The sequence below is a fragment of the Aethalodelphis obliquidens genome, unplaced genomic scaffold (genome assembly GCF_003676395.1).
Source record: "Aethalodelphis obliquidens isolate GAN/ISIS:26980383/991018 unplaced genomic scaffold, ASM367639v1 scaffold93, whole genome shotgun sequence".
NCBI lineage: Eukaryota > Metazoa > Chordata > Mammalia > Artiodactyla > Delphinidae > Aethalodelphis > Aethalodelphis obliquidens.
This window is the reverse complement of record NW_020838037.1, coordinates 4669941-4690075: the sequence shown is the minus strand read 5'-3', so window position 1 is coordinate 4690075 and position 20135 is coordinate 4669941. Positions and strand designations below refer to the sequence as shown.

Genomic DNA, 20135 nt, shown 5'->3' with positions numbered 1-20135 from the left:
AGATAAACAGTAAAAAGCTAGAACTTAAAAAAGGTAATGATGAAAAGCTATTTAAGATTGTAGTTTTTGCTCTTATATTTTATTGCAAATGATACAGTTTTTAAAAGTTAAGTAGTGATCCTTAAATATTCATGCTATTTTTATTAATCATCATTATTATTTTAACTTTAGTTTAAACTTTTGTTATTTTATCTATAATCAAATGAGTGAAAAATGTATTGTTTTGACCTTGAAACAGAATTAGTTTTGTTTGAAGAGGGATCTTAACTCCTTAAATAATATGGTTCACCTTAATGAAGCAATCCCTTCCTATGGTTACAGCTTTCTGAATATAAGATCATCAGGATAGTGTGAGCCAGGGGACTTACCTAGTCATTGTGACTCTAATTTATTGGCCCAGCTATCTAGTTTGATTTATCATAATGATGAAATGAATGGGTTAGTTTTTAAATGTTCATGTTTTTTTGGTTTGTATAGATGGTGATAGTGATAACTAACTACAAATTTTTGAGTTTTCACACTTAACATTATCCCAAGAGGTGAAAAAATTGTTTTCTTCATTTAAATCATTTATTAATAAAAAATTATATACCATACAACACATTTTGGGAGTGTGAGAGTCAATAAGAAATTATAACCTTCCTCCTGAAATAAAAGACTAGAGTCATTAGCTTGTGTTTTTGTTTTATGACTTGTGTAATAAGAAATAATATATTTTCTAATTTTATTTTCAGACTTGGTTAAATGATTTAGCCTTGGAAATGAAGCAAACTTTGAAAGAGTTGTTGACGGAATGTGTTACTGCTGGACGAAGTTCTCAAGGTGCAATTGACCCATCCTTTTTCCCTTCACAGGTAAGGGGGCTTATGTCTAGAGTACAGGTAGGCATGGTGTCATTGGAAGATCCCTGACCTAGAGGTCAGGAGGCTTAGACAACTGGGATCTTTGTTTTCTCTTTATCTAACAATTAACATTGACTAATTGCTTAATATCTGAGTCTCAGTCTCTCAGCTGTTAAATGTGAGGGAGGAGCAGCACAACAGTGAAATTGTCTTCTAGCTCCATTAGTTTGCCATAATTCAGATGCTTACAAGCAGAAGGCCTGCTGAGATCTAAGCTACCCAGGCCATTGGGGAGTGGAACTGGGAGGCAGAATTAGTCATGTATTAGTTTCCTGGTTCCAGATGATTAGTCCATCATTGTTGGAGAGGCACAGGATCTCTAACATTGTCTCCCACCCTTCCCATGGACTCATCTAGGAGGTTGGAGCTGGTGGGAATTTAGTAGTGTTAGTGTTGGTCTGAAACATAATCACAGTACTTAACTAGAACTTTGGCAGGGAAGAAGAGCGCTAGGTTTCATGGTTGTTATAGAGATTGCTACAGGTCAGTGTTCATAGGAGCTCATTCCTGAAACACTGGATGCTAGATATGTGTCTTACAAAACTTGTTCTGGGCCTTATTAAAGTGTAGCACTAAGACTTGGGTTAGATATCCTGCCTTGTTCAGGATTAGTTTTATTGCTGGTTGAGACTAACACTACAGAGGTAAGACATCAGGAACTTTAGTTCTTAGGGACTATGAAAGGCAGGCATTGAGATGTTCTATGATTTCTCACAGGAAAATCTACCTAACTATTTTTTGCTTTTCAGATTAAAACATTTAGTAGCTGTTGGAACAGGGTTTTATGTTGGTTCTTTTAAAGCATGAGAAATTAAATAGGAAACTTGGAACATTCTGGATTCTTAGCCATTTTATCACTCATATCATTTTGTATCTTTTAGCTGTTTAAGTCAAACTAAAATATGTTTAAAAACTCTTGTTCTTAGAGAAAAATAAAAGTAGTCATTGATGAATAATAATGCCATTGAAAGTCAGAGTTAAAATGCTTTATTATCTCTGGAAATGTTTCCTAGTACTCTGTCAACATCCAGGTAGGATTTAAATTGACTTAGAGTAAAAGACACAATATTAAAAAATATACAAAAGTAAGAATTGCATAATAATTAGATTGAGTAAATGACAGTTATATCAGGAGATATACTGGGAGCTACAGGCTAAAAGAATGTTGCTGGATTTGAGCCTGAAACTTAGTTCTGGGCTCTGAGCAGTCAAGTAAAAATATGAACTACTAAACATGTATACAGTTCATAATCTATCAAAACAAAGAATTCTAGTTTATTAGCAGTTAATGTTAAGAAAAAATTATCTCAAGAGCATTTATATAAGGGGATTGAATAGTATAACTGGTTACATGAATGTCTGGTACAGGTTACTGTGTACTATTAATTCAGTTCTCTAAAGACATCTTTGTAAGGACCTGAAATAATGTAGAGAAAGCACTTTCTGGTCTGGGAAGGAGGCAGCATGATAAAGTAGAAAAAATCTGACAGACCTTGGTTCAAATCCTACCTTTTCCAGTTATACTTTGAGTGATTCCTTTTGACACTTAGTTAAGAGGGTATAATAATACCTCCACGGCAACTCATTTTGAAGGTTAAATTATATAATGTTTGCAGAGCACCCTTAACGACCGTTACATTTTAGACAATGTTAGTGTTTGTCCAGGTATCTTAATGGTAATGTGACACGAGAATTAGGTAAGACTGTATCTTGAGCATCATTTCTGTTAGCCTCTCATAGAAATCGTATAGCAGACTGTTAAAAATTGAGATATCGATGTGCATTATTATTAAAATTTATTTATAATACAGAAATTCAGTAGTATTGCCTGAGTGGAAATCCATATATATGACTATTAGTTTCAAGGTGGCAAGTGAAGATTTTCATATGAAAATTAAAAAGCGAAGTCTTTTCTCACAAAGCAGATTTGGATCTGTTTAAACACTTCACCATATACTTGATTAAAGAAGCTGGTGAGTTTTGTACTACAAAGTATGAGAGGTGACTTTGCCCTGCAAAGTTACTAATTGGCTTTCTCTTTTGTTAAAGAACTTAATGTGGTATTTGTACAATGTTCTAAGAGCAAACAGCAGCTTAGCCTGCTATATTAAGTATTAAAATTATATATAGATAATGGATTAATCTGATAAATAGAGGCATTTGATGATATTTTCTGGATGCTAAAAGGTATATATAAGAAAAAAACAATCTGTTCAGGAGTTAACTGGTCAGTAGGTTTAGTGTTTTTATACAATGATGGATCATGTCTTTAAAGGAGGTTATTGGTTTTCCTTGTTCATCTAAGAACTGTATCAAAGTATTTTAATACAAGTTTACAAAATCTGGTGTTTAAATGTATCATTTGCTTTATCAGTAACCTTGCTATATTGATAATATTATAGAAATCCTCTCAAATGGCATTAATATTTCATATTTTATGTAAACATGAAGTTGATCTGTATTTAGTTTCTGTTTATGGGTATTAGACTGAAAGATTAAGACAGACTTTAATTTAGGATAAAATTGGTGTTTTGAAATTGTAGACTTCAGTAGTATGCTGAGAGATTATTTTGGAATGCTAGAAGATTACTCTTTTTATTAAATAGAATGCATCATACTCTGTTATCTTTGCATCTTACTGGTTAAAAAGAAGCCATTTATGAGGAGAGTCATGGGAAGAAAGTACAAAGCACTTAGGTTATAATAAGCTTGGTGGGCTCTAAGACCCAAAAATAGGCCTATAGGAGAATAGTAAAAGATGAGCTCTGAGAAGTAAGCTTGGGCTGCATCACACATGCTTTTTCTACAAATGTATTGCTCTATTAATATATGAGGTGCCAGTAAGACATTCAGGTAGAGAGGTCCAATATGTAATTGGAAATTTGGAAAAAGGTATCTTTCCTTAAATTTATAAAATATTTCTAAGTAAATTCAGCTTTAAAAAATAATTTTTCTCTTTATTCATTAGATATTATGCTTGGCAGAGCAGATTAAATTCACTGAAGATGTAGAAAATGCCATCAAAGATCATAGTCTTCATCAGATTGAAACACAACTGGTGAATAAGTTAGAGCACTATACTAACATTGATACAAGTTCTGAGGATCCAGGGAATACTGGTATGGGAAAATATTCCATTTTCTGCCTACTTTTGGGTTATTTGAACATTTTTTTAGTATTCTATCTTAATTTATCTATTGTGCTTTTGTCTGTCAATCAATCATCTGTGTGTCTATTTTGGAGGTTACTTTAGGAATTACAATATACATACTTTTATATTGTACTTAGAATCAATAATTTACTATTTTAAGTGGAATGTAGAAACCTTACCACCATATGGGTTTCTTTATCCTCCCCTTTTTATGTTGTTTTCAATGTCTATAGATATCTATATACATTGAAAACTCCATGAGATTATAATTTTTTTCTTTAACTGTCAAATGTATTTTAAAGGACCTGAGAATAGTCTATTATATTTATCTAGATGCTTACCATTTCTGTTGCCCATCCTTCAACCTCCAAGTTTCCTTCTGCTGTCATTTTCTTTCTTTGAAGAATTTTCTTTAGTGTTTCTTTTAGAGCCCATTTACTGACTATGAATCTTACAGATTTCCTTCTCTTGAGAATGTCTTCATTTCACCTTTATTATTGTCTTTTCTGCTGTGAGTTGATTTTTTTGGTTCTTTTCATGTTGAATGATTTTGGATTGTATCCTGGACATTTTGCATATTGTGTTATAAGAGTCTGAGTCTTCTTTAAATTTGCTGGATAATGTTGATATTTTTCTGTTAGCAAGTGATCTTGTTGGGTTCAGGCCACAAGTTTCAGCCAGCTTTCTGTGGGTTGTGGTTCCAATGTCTGTTCTGTCTTTGCTACACTCTTGAGATCTTCCCCACATGTGCGCCACCTAGTGGCCAGTTATCAAAGTCTTTGGTTTAATGTTTAGGATGAGGTCTGCACAGCTCAGGCTGAGCTCAAGAGTTCATAAAGTTTATAGGGTCATTTTCCCAATCTTCTCCCCTTCCATGGTCTTAGCAGTGATTTTGTGGTTCCCTTGGGCTCCTCTTTTGGTCCTCTGGCCAGAAAGCTGGAGTTTCATGTACTGTACTCTCCTTCACACTTTCTGTGACTGTGCCCATGTCTTGGACCAGTTGATGGGAGAAAAGAGAGAAAAAGAGCAATTTGAGTTAGTCCCACTGTCTTGGGATCATAGCTCCTCTGATTTCAGGGGACAGTTCCCTTCCTTCAGAGTTTTAGGCATTTCTGGGTCTCAGCTGCCAGCGCTGAGACTCCTTTTCTGCTTTTCAAGTCTGAGTTAAAAGCCTTCTCCTGGACCTCTCTCTGTCTACACCAGTATGGGTTTCTGGCAGCATTGAATCCAGGCCCATGGATATAAGAGAGGAAAAAGAAAAAGAAAAAAGGTAAATTTACCACTGGTTCGGTGGCACTTCTAATTCTTCCCTTCCCCAATTTGCCTGATACTCTTTACTTTTTCAGAGTCCTAAACAGCAGTTCAATGTATGTTGTCCGTGTTTTATACTTGCATTCAGAGGGAGAGACAGGCTGAGTGTGTTTACTCCCTTGCATAAGGAACCAGAACCCTGGTTTCATTGAATTTTAATATCTTAGTTTTCACACACACAATTCTTATTGGTGGATTTGACATTCTTTTGACTTGCATGATATATATTACTATACTATTCAAATGTATCATGAAATTACCATTTAAATTCATTTATTGAGAAATCATGTGTGTGTGTGTGTGTGTGTGTGTGTGTGTGTATAAAATCATAAAGTACATAAATCACAGGCTAATGTTTTCCCCAATTATTTTAATTGTATACAGAATCTGGCATTCTGGAGCTTAAACTTAAAGCACTTATTCTTGATATTATTCATAATATTGATGTGGTGAAGCAGTTAAACCAAGTTCAGGTTCATACAACTGAAGACTGGGCTTGGAAAAAACAAGTTAGATTCTATATGAAAAGCAATCACACATGTTACGTTCAAATGGTGGATTCTGAACTTCAGTATACTTATGAGTACCAGGTATGACTTGTGGCAGAAATGTTTAATTTTTCCAGTTAGAAATTATTTACTTTAAAGGAAATTTGCTATTGGATGAAAGAGTTATTTTAGCTGTAACTTTTAAGAATTTTTTTGTGTTATTGTCTTCTATTTCATCATAATTAAAAAGATGTTATATTGGAAAAAATTCTATATACAAAAAAAGTTAACATAGTGGCAGTGTTGTGCTGAATTCTCTAAATGTACCTTTTCTTAGAGCAGTATTTATTTATACAGATTGAAATATAGTTTTAATCTAAAGAGAATTGAATATTAGGCAACCTCAATGGAAACAATTTGGTTTGTGCCTCCTTTTACAAGGCCAAAATTAGTGCAATTCTTAATATGTCAAAGTACGTTTGTTAAATATTCTCAGTTTGTAAGGTAAAAGAATTTTCAAGCAAATAACCTAGCTCATGTAACCTGTTCTCAAAAAATCCAGCTGTATCCTCTCTGCCTTCTTCCATCATAGTGAGTCAATCATAAGGATATATTTGACATTTATGTTAATAAGCATATGTCAAGAGAGTTGCCAGCTAGCTCTTTCAAAAAGGAAATGTATTTTGAGACCCAAATCTGTCCACCTAAATTAAAGAAAAACTATAAAATGCAGCTTGAATTGGACTCTATTTCTGCTAAAATTTAGTAGCAATTTTGAGAATTATTTGATAGGTTAAGATTATTAATTTCATAAGGAGTTTTTCAAATTAATTATACTTTGAGGTTTCCAAAGTAGTTCTGATTTTTGAAGATTGTAAGATTCCAGGAAGTAATTTACATGAATTTTAAAATACAAAATAGGATGATTATTGTACATAATTATATTGAATTGTATTGGAAAGTGTATAATTGTATACAGTTTCTGGATTTGCCTGCCTTAGAGGTATATCTTTGTGACATTATCAAGAACTTGAGAGACTATTTGGAAAACCTGACAGTATGTCAATTGAGGATAGAATAAAATACATGCTTGAGAAATAACTAAGTTTAATTCCAGTTTGTGCTTTAGAAAGTTTCTTGAATTACTAAAAAAATTTTTGTATATTTTTTCTGTTAACAACTTTAAACTATTTTTTGCCTTTTTAAATTTTTAACTAGAATTGCTATTTAACTACACTATATAATATTTGTACATATTGAATAGAATATGAATATTTGAAATTTATATTTCTCTTGTGTAGGGTAATGCTCCCAAGCTGGTTTACACTCCACTGACAGACAAGTGCTACTTAACTCTCACTCAAGCCATGAAGATGGGACTTGGAGGAAATCCGTACGGACCAGCTGGAACTGGAAAAACTGAATCAGTAAAGGCTTTAGGTGGACTTCTTGGAAGACAAGTTTTAGTTTTTAATTGTGATGAGGTAGAATAAATAATTATCAAACGCTATAATAGTGTCTTAGATGTTTGGAATAGTTTTCACATACTTGCATATGAAATGCTCTATTTTAAAATCACTCTTCTTTTAAATCACTTGAAAGTGGATTTTATTTGAGAAGTAAAATGGAGAGAGGTTGCACATAGTGTAGTCCAAAAACTTTTCTAAAGAGAACTATTACATAGAAATAATTTTAAATACAGAATGAAGCTTTATATTAGAGTAGAGGAAAAATCTTAAATTCTTATTAAGTTACCATTTTCAAAACATTGTGTGTATTTTGACTTAAAGAATAACTGAAACAAAATCTTATACTTGTTTAGTTCTGTGTACTTTTCAGAACACTTTCACATGAATTATTTTGTTTACTCCTTGAAACCATCCTAGGTTTTGAAAGAGTAGCTATTTAATCTCTGCTTAAAAAAGAACTAAAGAGGTATAGATGGGTGAAATGATTACCTTCTCACTAAGTGACATAAAGTATTAAATTATTATTAGAGATTTTAATTATTTTTATTGAATATAATTTTTATTGTTATTTTTAAGGGCATCGATGTGAAGTCAATGGGACGAATATTTGTTGGTTTGGTGAAGTGTGGGGCCTGGGGTTGCTTTGATGAATTCAATAGACTAGAAGAATCTGTACTGTCAGCAGTTTCTATGCAAATCCAGACAATTCAAGATGCTTTGAAGAATCATAGAACTGTATGTGAACTGCTTGGCAAGGAGGTATAGTATATATTGGGAATTTAAAGAATTAAACTATTTTATAAGACTTTGCGTTACTCATACTCAGGCAAACAGTCTATCTTTATTTCTCCTGGCACCTCTGTTGCTAATTTGTGACCAGTGTGTTAAACCTTTTTACCTGTGAATTGTCTCTGAGTTTCTCACCCTTTTTGGGTCCCATTTCCACCATTTATCTTCAAACTTTTTTTTTTTTTTTTTTCTGCGGTACGCGGGCCTCTCACTGTTGCGGCTTCTCCCGTTGCGGAGCACAGGCTCCGGACGCGCAGGCTCAGTGGCCATGGCTCACGGGCGCAGCCGCTCCGCGGCATGTGGGATCTTACCAGACTGGGACATGAACTCGTGTCCCCTGCATCGGCAGGCGGACTGTCAACCACTGCGCCACCAGGGAAGCCCCATCTTCAAACTTTTGATATTGAATAATCCAGTTATAATAATATTTGCTAACATTTATCAAACACTCTATGCCACTGTGCTTAGTGCTTTTATGCATTGTTTCATTTAGTACTCATAACAATCCTTTGACTTAGGTACTATTATATTTTTTTAACTTTATGGATGAGGAAACTAGGGCTTGATATGTTAAACATAAGAAATGGAGCTGGAAATTGAACCCATGTCTGTCTAATTCTGAAATTCATGTTTTTAATCACTATTCTGTATGAATCTTAAAACAATAAATACTTAACTATTCTTCTGTTGCTCACTTCTCCCCATAGGAGGTATACATTCATGTCATTAGAACTTAAACTTATTTGTATGTAAAACATAGATTTCTCTATATAATGTGTAATGGTGAATATACTGAAAGTTGAAAGAACTGTGAAATTATCCTCTTCCCCATAATAACATTTTCCCAATACAAGTTTTTCAGGGTAGACCAAGGAAGTAGGACCCCTTCTAACTTGCCTGTTACTTACATGATGTTTCAACTCTTTCTTAACAAAGAAAAGAGAAATTCTTCAGTTTTTACCTCTCTGTCATCAAAATTTATTTTCTCCCTGTTCATTTTTTGTCAGTTCCTCCTCTTAGAAAGAAAAATTGTCCTTTTTCCCAACTCAAACTAATTTTTCCATCTATACTTTGGAATCTGCTTCCAAGGGACCTTCTCTTCAGAGTTATCTCTGTCCTTCTACTCATTTCTCGTTGGCTTTTAAACATAATCACATATTTTCCTTCTTAATAATGTATTATATTATATTAGATATAATGATACTGTAATATAATATTTAGTATAATTAAAACATAAGCGAACCTTCCCTTAATTCATCTTTCCTTCCAACCACACTTTTTGTTTTCTTTCCTTTATAGCCAGGTTTTTTACTCTAGGTATTTCTACTTCCTGATTGCCCATTCATTGTTTATACATTATAATTCTGCCTTTCTATTCTTAGTGCTTTGTTGAAAATGCTCCTATTAGATACTCTCATGATATTTTGCTCTTATAGCATTTATTAACTATGATTGCTTCTTTCAAATATTCAATAGACTATAAACTCCAGAAGGGCATAAACTATTACTGACTTTAGTTCAGAGTTATGTTGTCTCTGTGTACTTAGCAAAGTGCCTAACACAAGGAAGGCTTTTAGTAAACATATGCTGAATGAATGAATAGACATTCAAACTAGTTACAATCACTTAAACTTTCAGCCTCAAAAAACTGATTGTAAAGAGCCTCTATAAAGTAGTGTAGTTCCTAAGGAGTTTATTATATGTTGAGTAAGGAGATGTTTAGCACACTAGTGGTTGCTTTTTGCTAAGGTATAAGATGTATGTGTAGAAATATGTCACAATAAAACTTCTATTTGCAATATGTTTTATAGTTATAGTTTCAAGTATTTGATGCCTATGTTTTAAATTAATATTCCAGGTAGAAATAAATTCTAATTCTGGAATTTTTATCACTATGAATCCTGCTGGAAAAGGTTATGGAGGAAGACAAAAACTGCCTGATAACCTTAAACAGCTTTTCAGGCCAGTAGCCATGTCTCGTCCAGACAATGAGCTTATTGCAGAAGTTATTCTCTATTCAGAAGGCTTTAAAGATGCTAAGGTGTTGGGCAGAAAATTGGTAGCTATCTTCAATCTATCCAGGTGAGTTTTCCTGTTTTAAATATTTTAATATTTTATAGTTCCATGATTGATCAGGGTTATTAATGACCATTTTCCACATTTGTCCAATTTACCTATTCAGTGATTTTCATATTGGTGATTTTCATAAGTACAATTTTGTATTGTACTCAAGGTGTTGGTAAGAAAGATTTTAGTTTGAATAACAGAAACGTCTGGCTCAAAACTTCTTGTTTTTCATAAATACTATTAATTCAATTTCACGTTTTTTCTGCAAAATATTTTTATTGGAGTACTCCAGCTAAATGATACTTACTAAACTAATTTACCAGCTGACCACTCAAAGCCTACTGTTGTTTGGAGGGAATCTTTCACATTTTTTTTTTTTTTTATGTCTGATTTCTAGTAATAGAGATTGACTTTTAGCTTCTTTGGACAACCTAGAATTCTGGTCCGTATTACTTAAGAGACAGTGAGAACTAGAGTGTCAGAGATTGAGAGCAAGATGGATTGATTAAAGACTTTAGGAATAAAAGTAACAGGTGGTTATCATTTAGTGTCTTCATTAAGATGATAGCCAGTTTGTGAAAGGTTTATCCTGATCCTTGAGAACCATCCATCTTTAACATTTTACTTGAGTGATTATTTTGTGTTGCTTGATTCATTTTTATAAACTAATGTAATATTAGGAATTATTTCTATGTGTTAGTAGTTAGATTCTGTATTTCTTTTAATATGATTACAAAAATAATTTCTTATAGCTATTTGATGATTTATGATTTCCATGTCTTTACCTAAGAGAACTTTTGACACCTCAGCAACATTATGACTGGGGTTTGAGAACTTTGAAGACAGTTCTGAGAGGAAGTGGAAATCTTCTTAGACAGCTGAAGAAAACTAGTGTTAAACAAAAAGGTATGATTCATTATGCCAATTATAATCTTATTTTTTAAAATAAGTTTTAATTTATTATAGTTTTAGATTTATATAAAAGTTATACATATAGTATAGAGGGTTTCTGAATATTACGTTCTCCCAGTTTCTCCTGTTGTTAACATCTTACATTAGTATTGTACATTTATTGAAACTAATGAACCAACATTGATTCATAATTTTTTAATAAAGTCCATAATTTATTGAGATTTTTCCTAATTTTTACCTATGTCTCATCATAACTTTTAAACATGCATTAAATATTTAATAGTTGTGGTATATAGAGGAATAGTCTAGTCCACTTGTGCTCAATCTTTAACAGGCATTAGAGTCATCTAGAGGCTTGTTGAAACACAGATTGTTGGACCCCACACCCAAAGTTCCTGAATTGGTAGGTCTGGAATAGAATCTGAAAATTTGTCTAGTCTTGAAACAAGAACAGAAACCTTAGAAACACGTGGAGATTTTCTCTTTCAAAGATAGTATACTAAACAAAATTACCCTTTTACTTTTTTTTTTTTTGAATTTTTAAATTTAATTATATATATATTTTTATACAGCAGATTCTTATTAGTCATCAATTTTATACACATCAGTGTATACGTGTCAATCCCAATCTCCCAGTTCATCACACCACCACCTCCACCACCACCCCCAGCCGCTATCCCCCCTTGGTGTCCATACGTTTGTTCTCTACATCTCTGTCTCAACTTCTGCCCTGCAAACCGCTTCATCTGTACCATTTTTCTAGGTTCCACATATATACGTTAATATACGCTATTTGCTTCTCTCTTTCTGACTTACTTCACTCTGTATGACAGTCTCCATATCCATCCACAGCTCAACAAATGACCCAATTTAGTTCCTTTTTATGGCTGAGTAATATTCCATTGTATATATGTACCACAACTTCTTTATCCATTCATCTGTCGATGGGCATTTAGGTTGCTTTCATGACCTGGCTATTGTAAATAGTGCTGCAGTGAACATTGGGGTGCTTGTGTCTTTTTGCATTATGGTTTTCTCTGGGTGTATGCCCAGTAGTGGGATTGCTGGATCATATGGTAATTCTATTTTTAGTTTTTTAAGTAACCTCCATACTGTTCTCCATAGTGGCTGTATCAATTTACATTCCCACCAACAGTGCAAGAGGGTTCTCTTTTCTCCACACCCTCTCCAGCATTTGTTGTTTGTAGATTTTCTGATGAAGCCCATTCTAACTGGTGTGAGGTTATACTTCATTGTAGTTTTGATTTGCATTTCTCAAATAATTAATGATGTTGAGCAGCTTTTCATGTACTTCTTGGCCATCTGTATGTCTTCTTCAGAGAAATGTCTATTTAGGTCTTCTGCCCATTTTTGGATTAGGTTGTTTGTTTTTTAATATTGAGCTGCATGAGCTGTTTATATATTTTGGAGATTGACCCTTTGTCCATTGATTCATTTGCAAATATTTTCTCCCATTCTGAGGGTTGTCTTTTCGTCTTGTTTATGGTTTCCTTTGCTGTGCAAAAGCTTTGAAGTTTCATTAGGTCCCATTTGTTTATTTTTATTTCCATTACTCTAGGAGGTGGATCAGAAAAGATCTTGCTGTGATTTATGTCAAAGAGTGTTCTTCCTATGTTTTACTCTAAAAGGTTTATAGTATCCAGTCTTATATTTAGGTCTCTAATACATTTTGAGTTTGTTTTTGTGTATGGTGTTAGGGAGTGTTCTAATTTCCTTCTTTTGCATGTAGCTGTCCAGTTTTCCCAACACCACTTATTGAAGAAACTGTCTTTTCTCCATTGAATATCCTTGCCTCCTTTGTCATAGATTAACTGACCATAGGTGCATGGGTTTATCTCTGCGCTTTCTATCTTGTTCCATTGATTTGTGTTTCAGTTTTTGTGCTAGTACCATATTGTCTTGATTACTATAGCTTCGTAGTATAGTCTGAAGTCACGGAGTCTGATTCCTCCAGCTCCGCTTTTTTCCCTCAAGACTGCTTTGGCTCTTTGGGGTCTTTTGTGTCTCCATACAAATTTTAAGATATTTTTTTCTAGTTCTGTAAAAAATTCCATTGGTAATTTGATAGGGATTGCATTGAGTCTGTAGATTGCTTTGGGTAGGATAGTCATTTTCACAATATTGATTTTTCCAGTCCAAGAACATGGTATATCTCTCCATCTGTTTGTATCATCTTTGATTTCTTTCATCAGTGTCTTTTAGTGTCCTGTATACAGGTCTTTCGTCTCCCTAGGTAGGTTTATTCCTAGGTATTTTATTCTTTTTGTTGCAATGATAAACGGTAGTGTTTCCTTAATTTCTCTTTCAGATTTTTCATCATTACTATAAAGGAATGCAAGAAATTTCTGTGCATTAATTTTGTATCCTGCAACTTTACCAAATTCATTGATTAGCTCTAGTAGTTTTCTGGTGGCAACTATAGGATTCTCTATGTATAGTATCACGTCATCTGCAAGCAGTGACAGTTTTACTTCTTCTTTTCCAATTTGTATTCCTTTTATTTCTTTTTCTTCTCTGATTGCCGTGGACAGGACTTCCAATACTATGTTGAATAATAGTGGTGAGAGTGAACATCCTTGTCTTGTTCCTGATCTTAGAGGAAATGCTTTCAGTTTTTCACCATTGAGAATGATGTTTGCTGTGGGTTTGTTGTATATGGCCTTTATTATGATGAGGAAGGTTCCCTCTATGTGCACTTTCTGGAGAGTTTTTATCATAAGTGAGCGTTGAATTTTGTCAAAAGCTTTTTCTGTATCTATTGAGATGAACATATGGTTTTTCTTCTTCAATTTGTTAATATGGTGTATCACATTGATTGATTTGCTTATAATGAAGACTCCTTGCATCCCTGGGATAAATCCCACTTGATCATGGTGTATGATCCTTTTAATGTGTTGTTGGATTCTGTTTGCTAGTATTTTGTTGAGCCTTTTTTGTTTTTTTTGCGGTATGCGGGCCTCTCACTGCTATGGCCTCTCCCGTTGTGGAGCACAGGATCCGGACGCGGAGACTCAGCGGCCATGGCTCACAGACCCAGCCATTTCGTGGCATGTGGGATCTTCCTGGACCAGGGCACGAACCCGTGTCCCCTGCATTGGCAGGTGGACTCTCAACCACTGTGCCACCAGGGAAGCCCTGTTGAGGCTTTTGCATCTATATTCATCAGTGATATTGGTCTGTAATTTTCTTTTTTTCTAGTATCTTTGTCTGGTTTTGGTATCACGGTGATGGTGGCCCTAAAGAATGAGTTTTGGAGTGTTCCTTCCTCTGCAGTTTTTTGGAAGAGTTTGAGAAGGATGGGTGTTAGCTCTTCTCTAAATGGTTGATAGAATTCACCTGTGAAGCCATCTGTTCCTGGACTTTTGTTTTTTGGAGGATTTCATTACTTGTGATTGGTCTGTTCATAGTTTCTATTTATTCCTGGTTCAGTCTTGGAAGATTATACCTTTCTAAGAATTTGTCCATTTCTTCCAGGTTGTCCATTTTATTGGCATAGAGTTGCTTGTAGTAGTCTCTTAGGTTGCTTTGTATTTCTGCGGTGTCTGTTGTAACTTCTCCTTTTTCATTTTTAGTTTTGTTGATATGAGTCCTCTCCCTCTTTTTCTTGATGAGTCTGGCTAATGGTTTATCAATTTTCTTTATCTTCTCAAAGAACCAGCTTTTAGTTTTATTGATCTTTGCTATTGTTGTCATTGTTGTCTTTCTATTTCATTTATTTCTGCTCTGATCTTTATGCTTTCTTTCCTTCTGCTAACTTTGCATTTTGTTTGTTCTTCTTTCTCTAGTTCCTTTAGGTGTAAGGTTAGATTGTTTATTTGAGATGTTTGTTGTTTCTTGATGTAGGCTGGTATAGCTATAAACATCCCTCTTAAACTGCTTTTGCTGCATCCCATAGGTTTTAGATCATTGTGTTTTCATTGTCATTTGTCTCTAAGTATTTTTTGATTTCCTCTTTGATTTCTTCAGTGATCTCTTGGTTATTTAGTAATATATTGTTTACCCTCCATGTGTTCGTGTTTTTTATGTTTTTTTCCCTGTAATTCATTTCTGATCTTATAGCATTGTGGTCAGAAAAGATGCTTGATATGATTTCAATTTTCTTAAATTTACTGAGGCTTGATTTGTTACCCAAGATGTGATGTATCCCATGTGCACTTGAGAAGAAAGTGTAATCTGCTGTTTTAGGATGGAATGTCCTATAAATATCAATTAAATCTCTCTGGTCTATTGTGTCATTTAAAGCTTCTGTTTCCTTATTTATTTTCATTTTGGATGATCTGTCCATTGGTGTAAGTGAGGGGTTAATGTCCCCCACTCTTACTGTGTTACTCTTGATTTCCTCTTTTATAGCTGTTAGCAGTTGCCTTATGTATTGAGGTGCTCCTATGTTGGGTGCATATATATTTATAATTGGTATAGCTTCTTCTTGGATTGATCCCTTGATTATTATGTAGTATCCTTCCTTGTCTCTTGTAACATTCTTTATTTTATAGTCTATTTATCTGATATGAATATTGCTACTCCAGCTTTCTTTTGATTACCATTTGCATGGAGTATCTTTTTCCATCCCCCACTTTCAGTCTGTATGTGTCCCTAGGTCTGAAGTGGATCTCTTGTAGACAGCATATATATGGGTCTTGTTTTTGTATCCATTCAGCAAGCCTGTGTCTTTTGGTTGGAGCATTTAATCCATTCACGTTTAAGGTAATTATCGATATGTATGTTCCTATGACTATTTTCTTAATTGTTTTGGGTTTGTTTTTGTAGGTCCTTTTCTTCTCTTGTGTTTCCCACTTAGAGAAGTTCCTTTAGCATTCATTGTAGAGTTGGTCTGGTGGTGCTGAATTCTCTTAGCTTTTGCTTGTCTGTAAAGCTTTTCATTTTTCTATCAAACCTGACTGAGATTCTTGCTGGTAGAGTAGTCTTGGTTGTAGGTTCTTCCCCTTCATCACTTTAAATATGTCCTGCCAGTCCCTTCTAGCTTATAGAGTTTCTGCTGAGAAATCAGCTGTTAACCTTATGGGAGTTCCCTTGTATGTTATTTGTCATTTTTCCCTTGCTGCTTTCAATAATTTTTCTTTGTCTTTAATTTTTGCCAATTTGATTATTATGTGTCTTGGCGTGTTTCTCCTTGGGTTTATCCTGTATGGGACTCTTTGTGCTTCCTGGACTTGGGTGGCTATTTCCTTTCCCATGTTAGGGAAGTTTTTGACTATAATCTCTTCAAATATTTTCTCGGCTCCTTTTTTTCTCTCTTCTCCTTCTGGGACCCCTATAGTGTGAATGTTGTTGTGTTTAATCTTGTGCCAGAGGTCTCTTAGGCTGTCTTCATTTCTTTTCATTCTTTTTTCTTTATTCTGTTCTGTGGCAGTGAATTCCACCATTCTGTCTTCCAGTTCACTTATCCGTTCTTCTGCCTCAGTTATTCTGGTATTGATTCCTTCTAGTGTATTTTTCATTTCAGTTATTGTATTTTTCAATCTGTTTGTTTGTTCTTTAATTCTTTTAGGTCTTTGTCAAACATTTCTTGCATCTTCTCAATCTTTGCCTCCATTCTTTTTCCGAGGTCCTGGATCATCTTCACTATCATTATTCTGAATTCTTTTTCTGGAAGGTTTCCTATCTCTACTTCATTTAGTTGTTTTTCTGGGGTTTTATCTTGTTCCTTCATCTGGTACATAGCCCTCTGCCTTTTCATCTTGTCTATCTTTTTGTGAATGCGGTTTTTGTTCCACAGGCTGCAGGATTGTAGTTCTTCCTTCTGCTGTCTGCCCTCTGCTGGTTGAGGCTATCTAAGAGTCTTGTGCAAGTTTCCTGATGGGAGGGAGTGGTGGTGGGTAGAGCTGGCTGTTGCTCTGGTGGGCAGAGCTCAGTAAAACTTTAATCCACTTGTCTGCTGATAGGTGGGGCTGGGTTCCCACCCTATTGGTTGTTTGGCCTGAGGCGAGCCAACACTGGAACCTGCAGGCTCTTTGGTGGGGCTAATGGCGGCCTCTGGGATGGCTCATGCCAAGGAGTACTTCCCAGAACTTCTGCTGCCAGTGTCCTTGTCCTCACGGTGAGCCACAGCCACCCACTGCCTCTGCAGGATACCCTCCAACACTAGCAGGTAGGTCTGGTTTAGTCTCTCCTGTGGTCACTGCTCCTTCCCCTTGGTCCCGATGTGCACACTACTTTGTGTGTGCCCTCCAAGAGTGGAGTCTCTGTTTCCCCCAGCCCTGTCAGAGTTTTGCAATCAAATCTCGCTAGCCTTCAATGTCTGATTCTCTAGGAATTCCTCCTCCCATTGGCAGACCCCCTGGTTTGGAAGCCTGACGTGGGGCTCAGAACCTTCACTCCAGTGGGTGGACTTCTGTGGTATAAGTGTTCTCCGGTCTGTGAGTCACCCACCCAGCAGTTATGGGATTTTGTTTTATTGTGATTGTGCCCCTTGTACTGTCTCATTGTGGCTTCTCCTTTGTCTTTGCATATGGGGTATCTTTTTTGGTGAGTTCCAGTGTGTTCCTGTTGATGACTGTTCAGCAGTTAGTTGTGAGTCTCATGTTCTCGCTAGAGGGAGTGAGAGCACGTCCTTCTACTCCCCCATTTTGGTTCAGGCTCCAAAATTACCCTTTTAAAGAAATATTTTAAGATTATAAAAATACCTTTTTTTAGATTAATTAATTTATTGAAGCTGCTCTGGGTCTTAGTTGCAGCACGCAGGATCTTTGTTATGGCACGCGGGATCTTTTCGTTGCGGCATGTGGCCTCTTTAGTTGCGGCACATGGCTTCTTCGTTGTGGCATGCGGGCTTATTAGTTGTGGCATGTGAACTCTTAGTTGCGGCATCCATGTGGGATCTAGTTCCCCGACCAGGGAATTATCTCAGGCCTCCTGTGTTGGGGAGTGTGAAGTCTTATCCACTGGACCATCAGGGAAGTCCCAAAAGTACCTTGGAGCAAAGGATAATTTTAGATTTATTACAGTAAAGTTGCGAAGTTAGCATTTCCATCATTTCTCTCTTATTTGCTGTGGTACATTTGTCAAAACTGGGAAACTGAGGCTGGTACATTACTATTAACTAAGTTCCAGACTTCATTTGGATTTCACCTGCTTTATCATTAATGTCCTCTTTCTGTTCCAAGATTGAATCTAGGGTGCCATGTTGTATTAAGTTGTCCTGTCTCCTTAAGTCTCCTCTGCTCTGTGACAGTTTCTCAGTCTGTTTTTGTATTCATGACCCTGACAGGGTCCTAGTCAGATATCACGTAGACTCTTCCTCAGTCTGGGTTTTTTTCCTGATATTTAACTCATGATTTAATTGAGTTGTGAACATTTGGAAAAAAATACTGCAGAGGTGGAGTGCCCTTTTTAATTCATTTTAGTGGGTACATAATAACCTTTTGACATCACTGGTGATGTTCACCTTCATTACTTATGTTAATGTTTTCCAGGTTTCTCTACTGTAAAGTTGTTATTTTCCCCTTTCCTGACTCTCTTCTTTGGAAGCCAGTTACTAAATCTAGCTCACCTTGAAAGTGGGGAGGCAAGGATTAAGCTCCATCTCTTAGGGGGAGGAGTATCTGCTTATATAATTTGAAACTCTTCTGTAAAGAAGATTTGTCTCTTCTTTTCCATGATGTATTTATTAAATCATTTATTCAGATCAGTATGGACTCATGCATATTTTTTTATACTTTACCACTTTTTTCCCCATTTATATAAAGTAAGTTATTACCCCCACCAATTGATGTTTGCCTTCATGAAAGGCTGAATATTCAGCCTCTAGGTTGCTATCCAAATTTAAGTTAAATCACCATGAAAATAAGATAACATAAGAAAGAAGACTACATGAAATTACCTATTTGGACTTTAAATGGTCAAAATATACATCTTAAAAAAGGAAACTACAGCTTTTTTATTAGGTTGGCATATACCAGGGCAGATAAGGTATTTGTTGAAGTACTTAGATTACCATTTTTCAGTTGTCTATCTCTGGTGATTTTCATGAAATATATAAACCATACCTGTAGTAAATAAAGATGGCTTACTTATGAGTTCAGTGCTTTAAATAAACTCTAGTGCAGCCAAGCCTCTTTATATATATTTAAAGATAGAAATATTAAACAATTATAGAGAAATACCATACTAAAAATAGTTTCTTGCCTTTATATAGGTGTCTGATCAATTAATAGCTAATATCCTTGAAAAAATAAGAATCTGACGATATTAGTATTTACATTTGGTTTAAGAATAGATTTATGAACCAGTTTTGAGCAACACTGATCAAAGAGTTTTGCTCAGTTTGTTAGTTTTTAGTTTTAGGACAAAAATCTCTGCGAGGCAAATATGCTGGTATATTTGGAAAGATACCTAAATCTGGAATTAAATGCCACCTATAATACTTAATGCTGAGCTCTCTCAGATAAGTCATTTAAACCCTTAGAGACTTAATGGTCTCGTGTAAAATTGGAATAATAATAGAAATACTTCCTTACTCTATACAGTTGTTATAAGGATTACATCAGAATGGTAAAGTACTATGCAAAGAAATGTGTTAATGATTTTTATTATTAATTAAAGTCTGGGTACCCTGGGATTCAAATTCTATGAAAATAGTCCAAAACTCAGTAATACTTGTTTTTCAGCAGTTAAAAGATAGTTAAGTAAGCTTGCCAATTCGCATGATAGCATATGTCTTTAAATGTTACTAAATTCTAGTGCATCATTTAATTACTAATAATGCATATCAAGGCACGTAAAGACTTTTTATAGTCATTAGATTCATAACTAATAATTTTAAAATGAAACTTTTTCTCTAGTTAATGAAAGTCATATTGTGGTACAAGCACTGAGGCTTAATACAATGTCAAAGTTTACATTTGCTGATTGCACTCGGTTTGATGCACTGATTAAAGATGTGTTTCCTGGAATTGACTTTAAAGAAGTAGAATATGATGAACTGAATGCTGCATTAAAGCAAGTCTTTGAGGAGGCCAACTATGAAATCATATCCAATCAGGTAACTGTCAAGAATACTTCATAA

The 20135-nt window shown here is 34.9% G+C and overlaps 1 protein-coding gene across 1 annotated transcript in view; it reads left to right on the top strand.

Annotated features, from left to right (window-relative positions):
* Positions 1-20135, top strand: part of DYNC2H1 (dynein cytoplasmic 2 heavy chain 1) — a 373792-nt gene that overhangs the window by 64230 nt on the left and 289427 nt on the right. The window contains exons 30-37 of the mRNA XM_027095669.1: positions 735-854; positions 3871-4021; positions 5749-5954; positions 7154-7336; positions 7898-8080; positions 9969-10192; positions 10968-11083; positions 19912-20111. Of these exons, the coding sequence (XP_026951470.1) occupies positions 735-854; positions 3871-4021; positions 5749-5954; positions 7154-7336; positions 7898-8080; positions 9969-10192; positions 10968-11083; positions 19912-20111 (1383 nt within the window). The remainder of the gene's footprint in view (positions 1-734; positions 855-3870; positions 4022-5748; positions 5955-7153; positions 7337-7897; positions 8081-9968; positions 10193-10967; positions 11084-19911; positions 20112-20135) is intronic.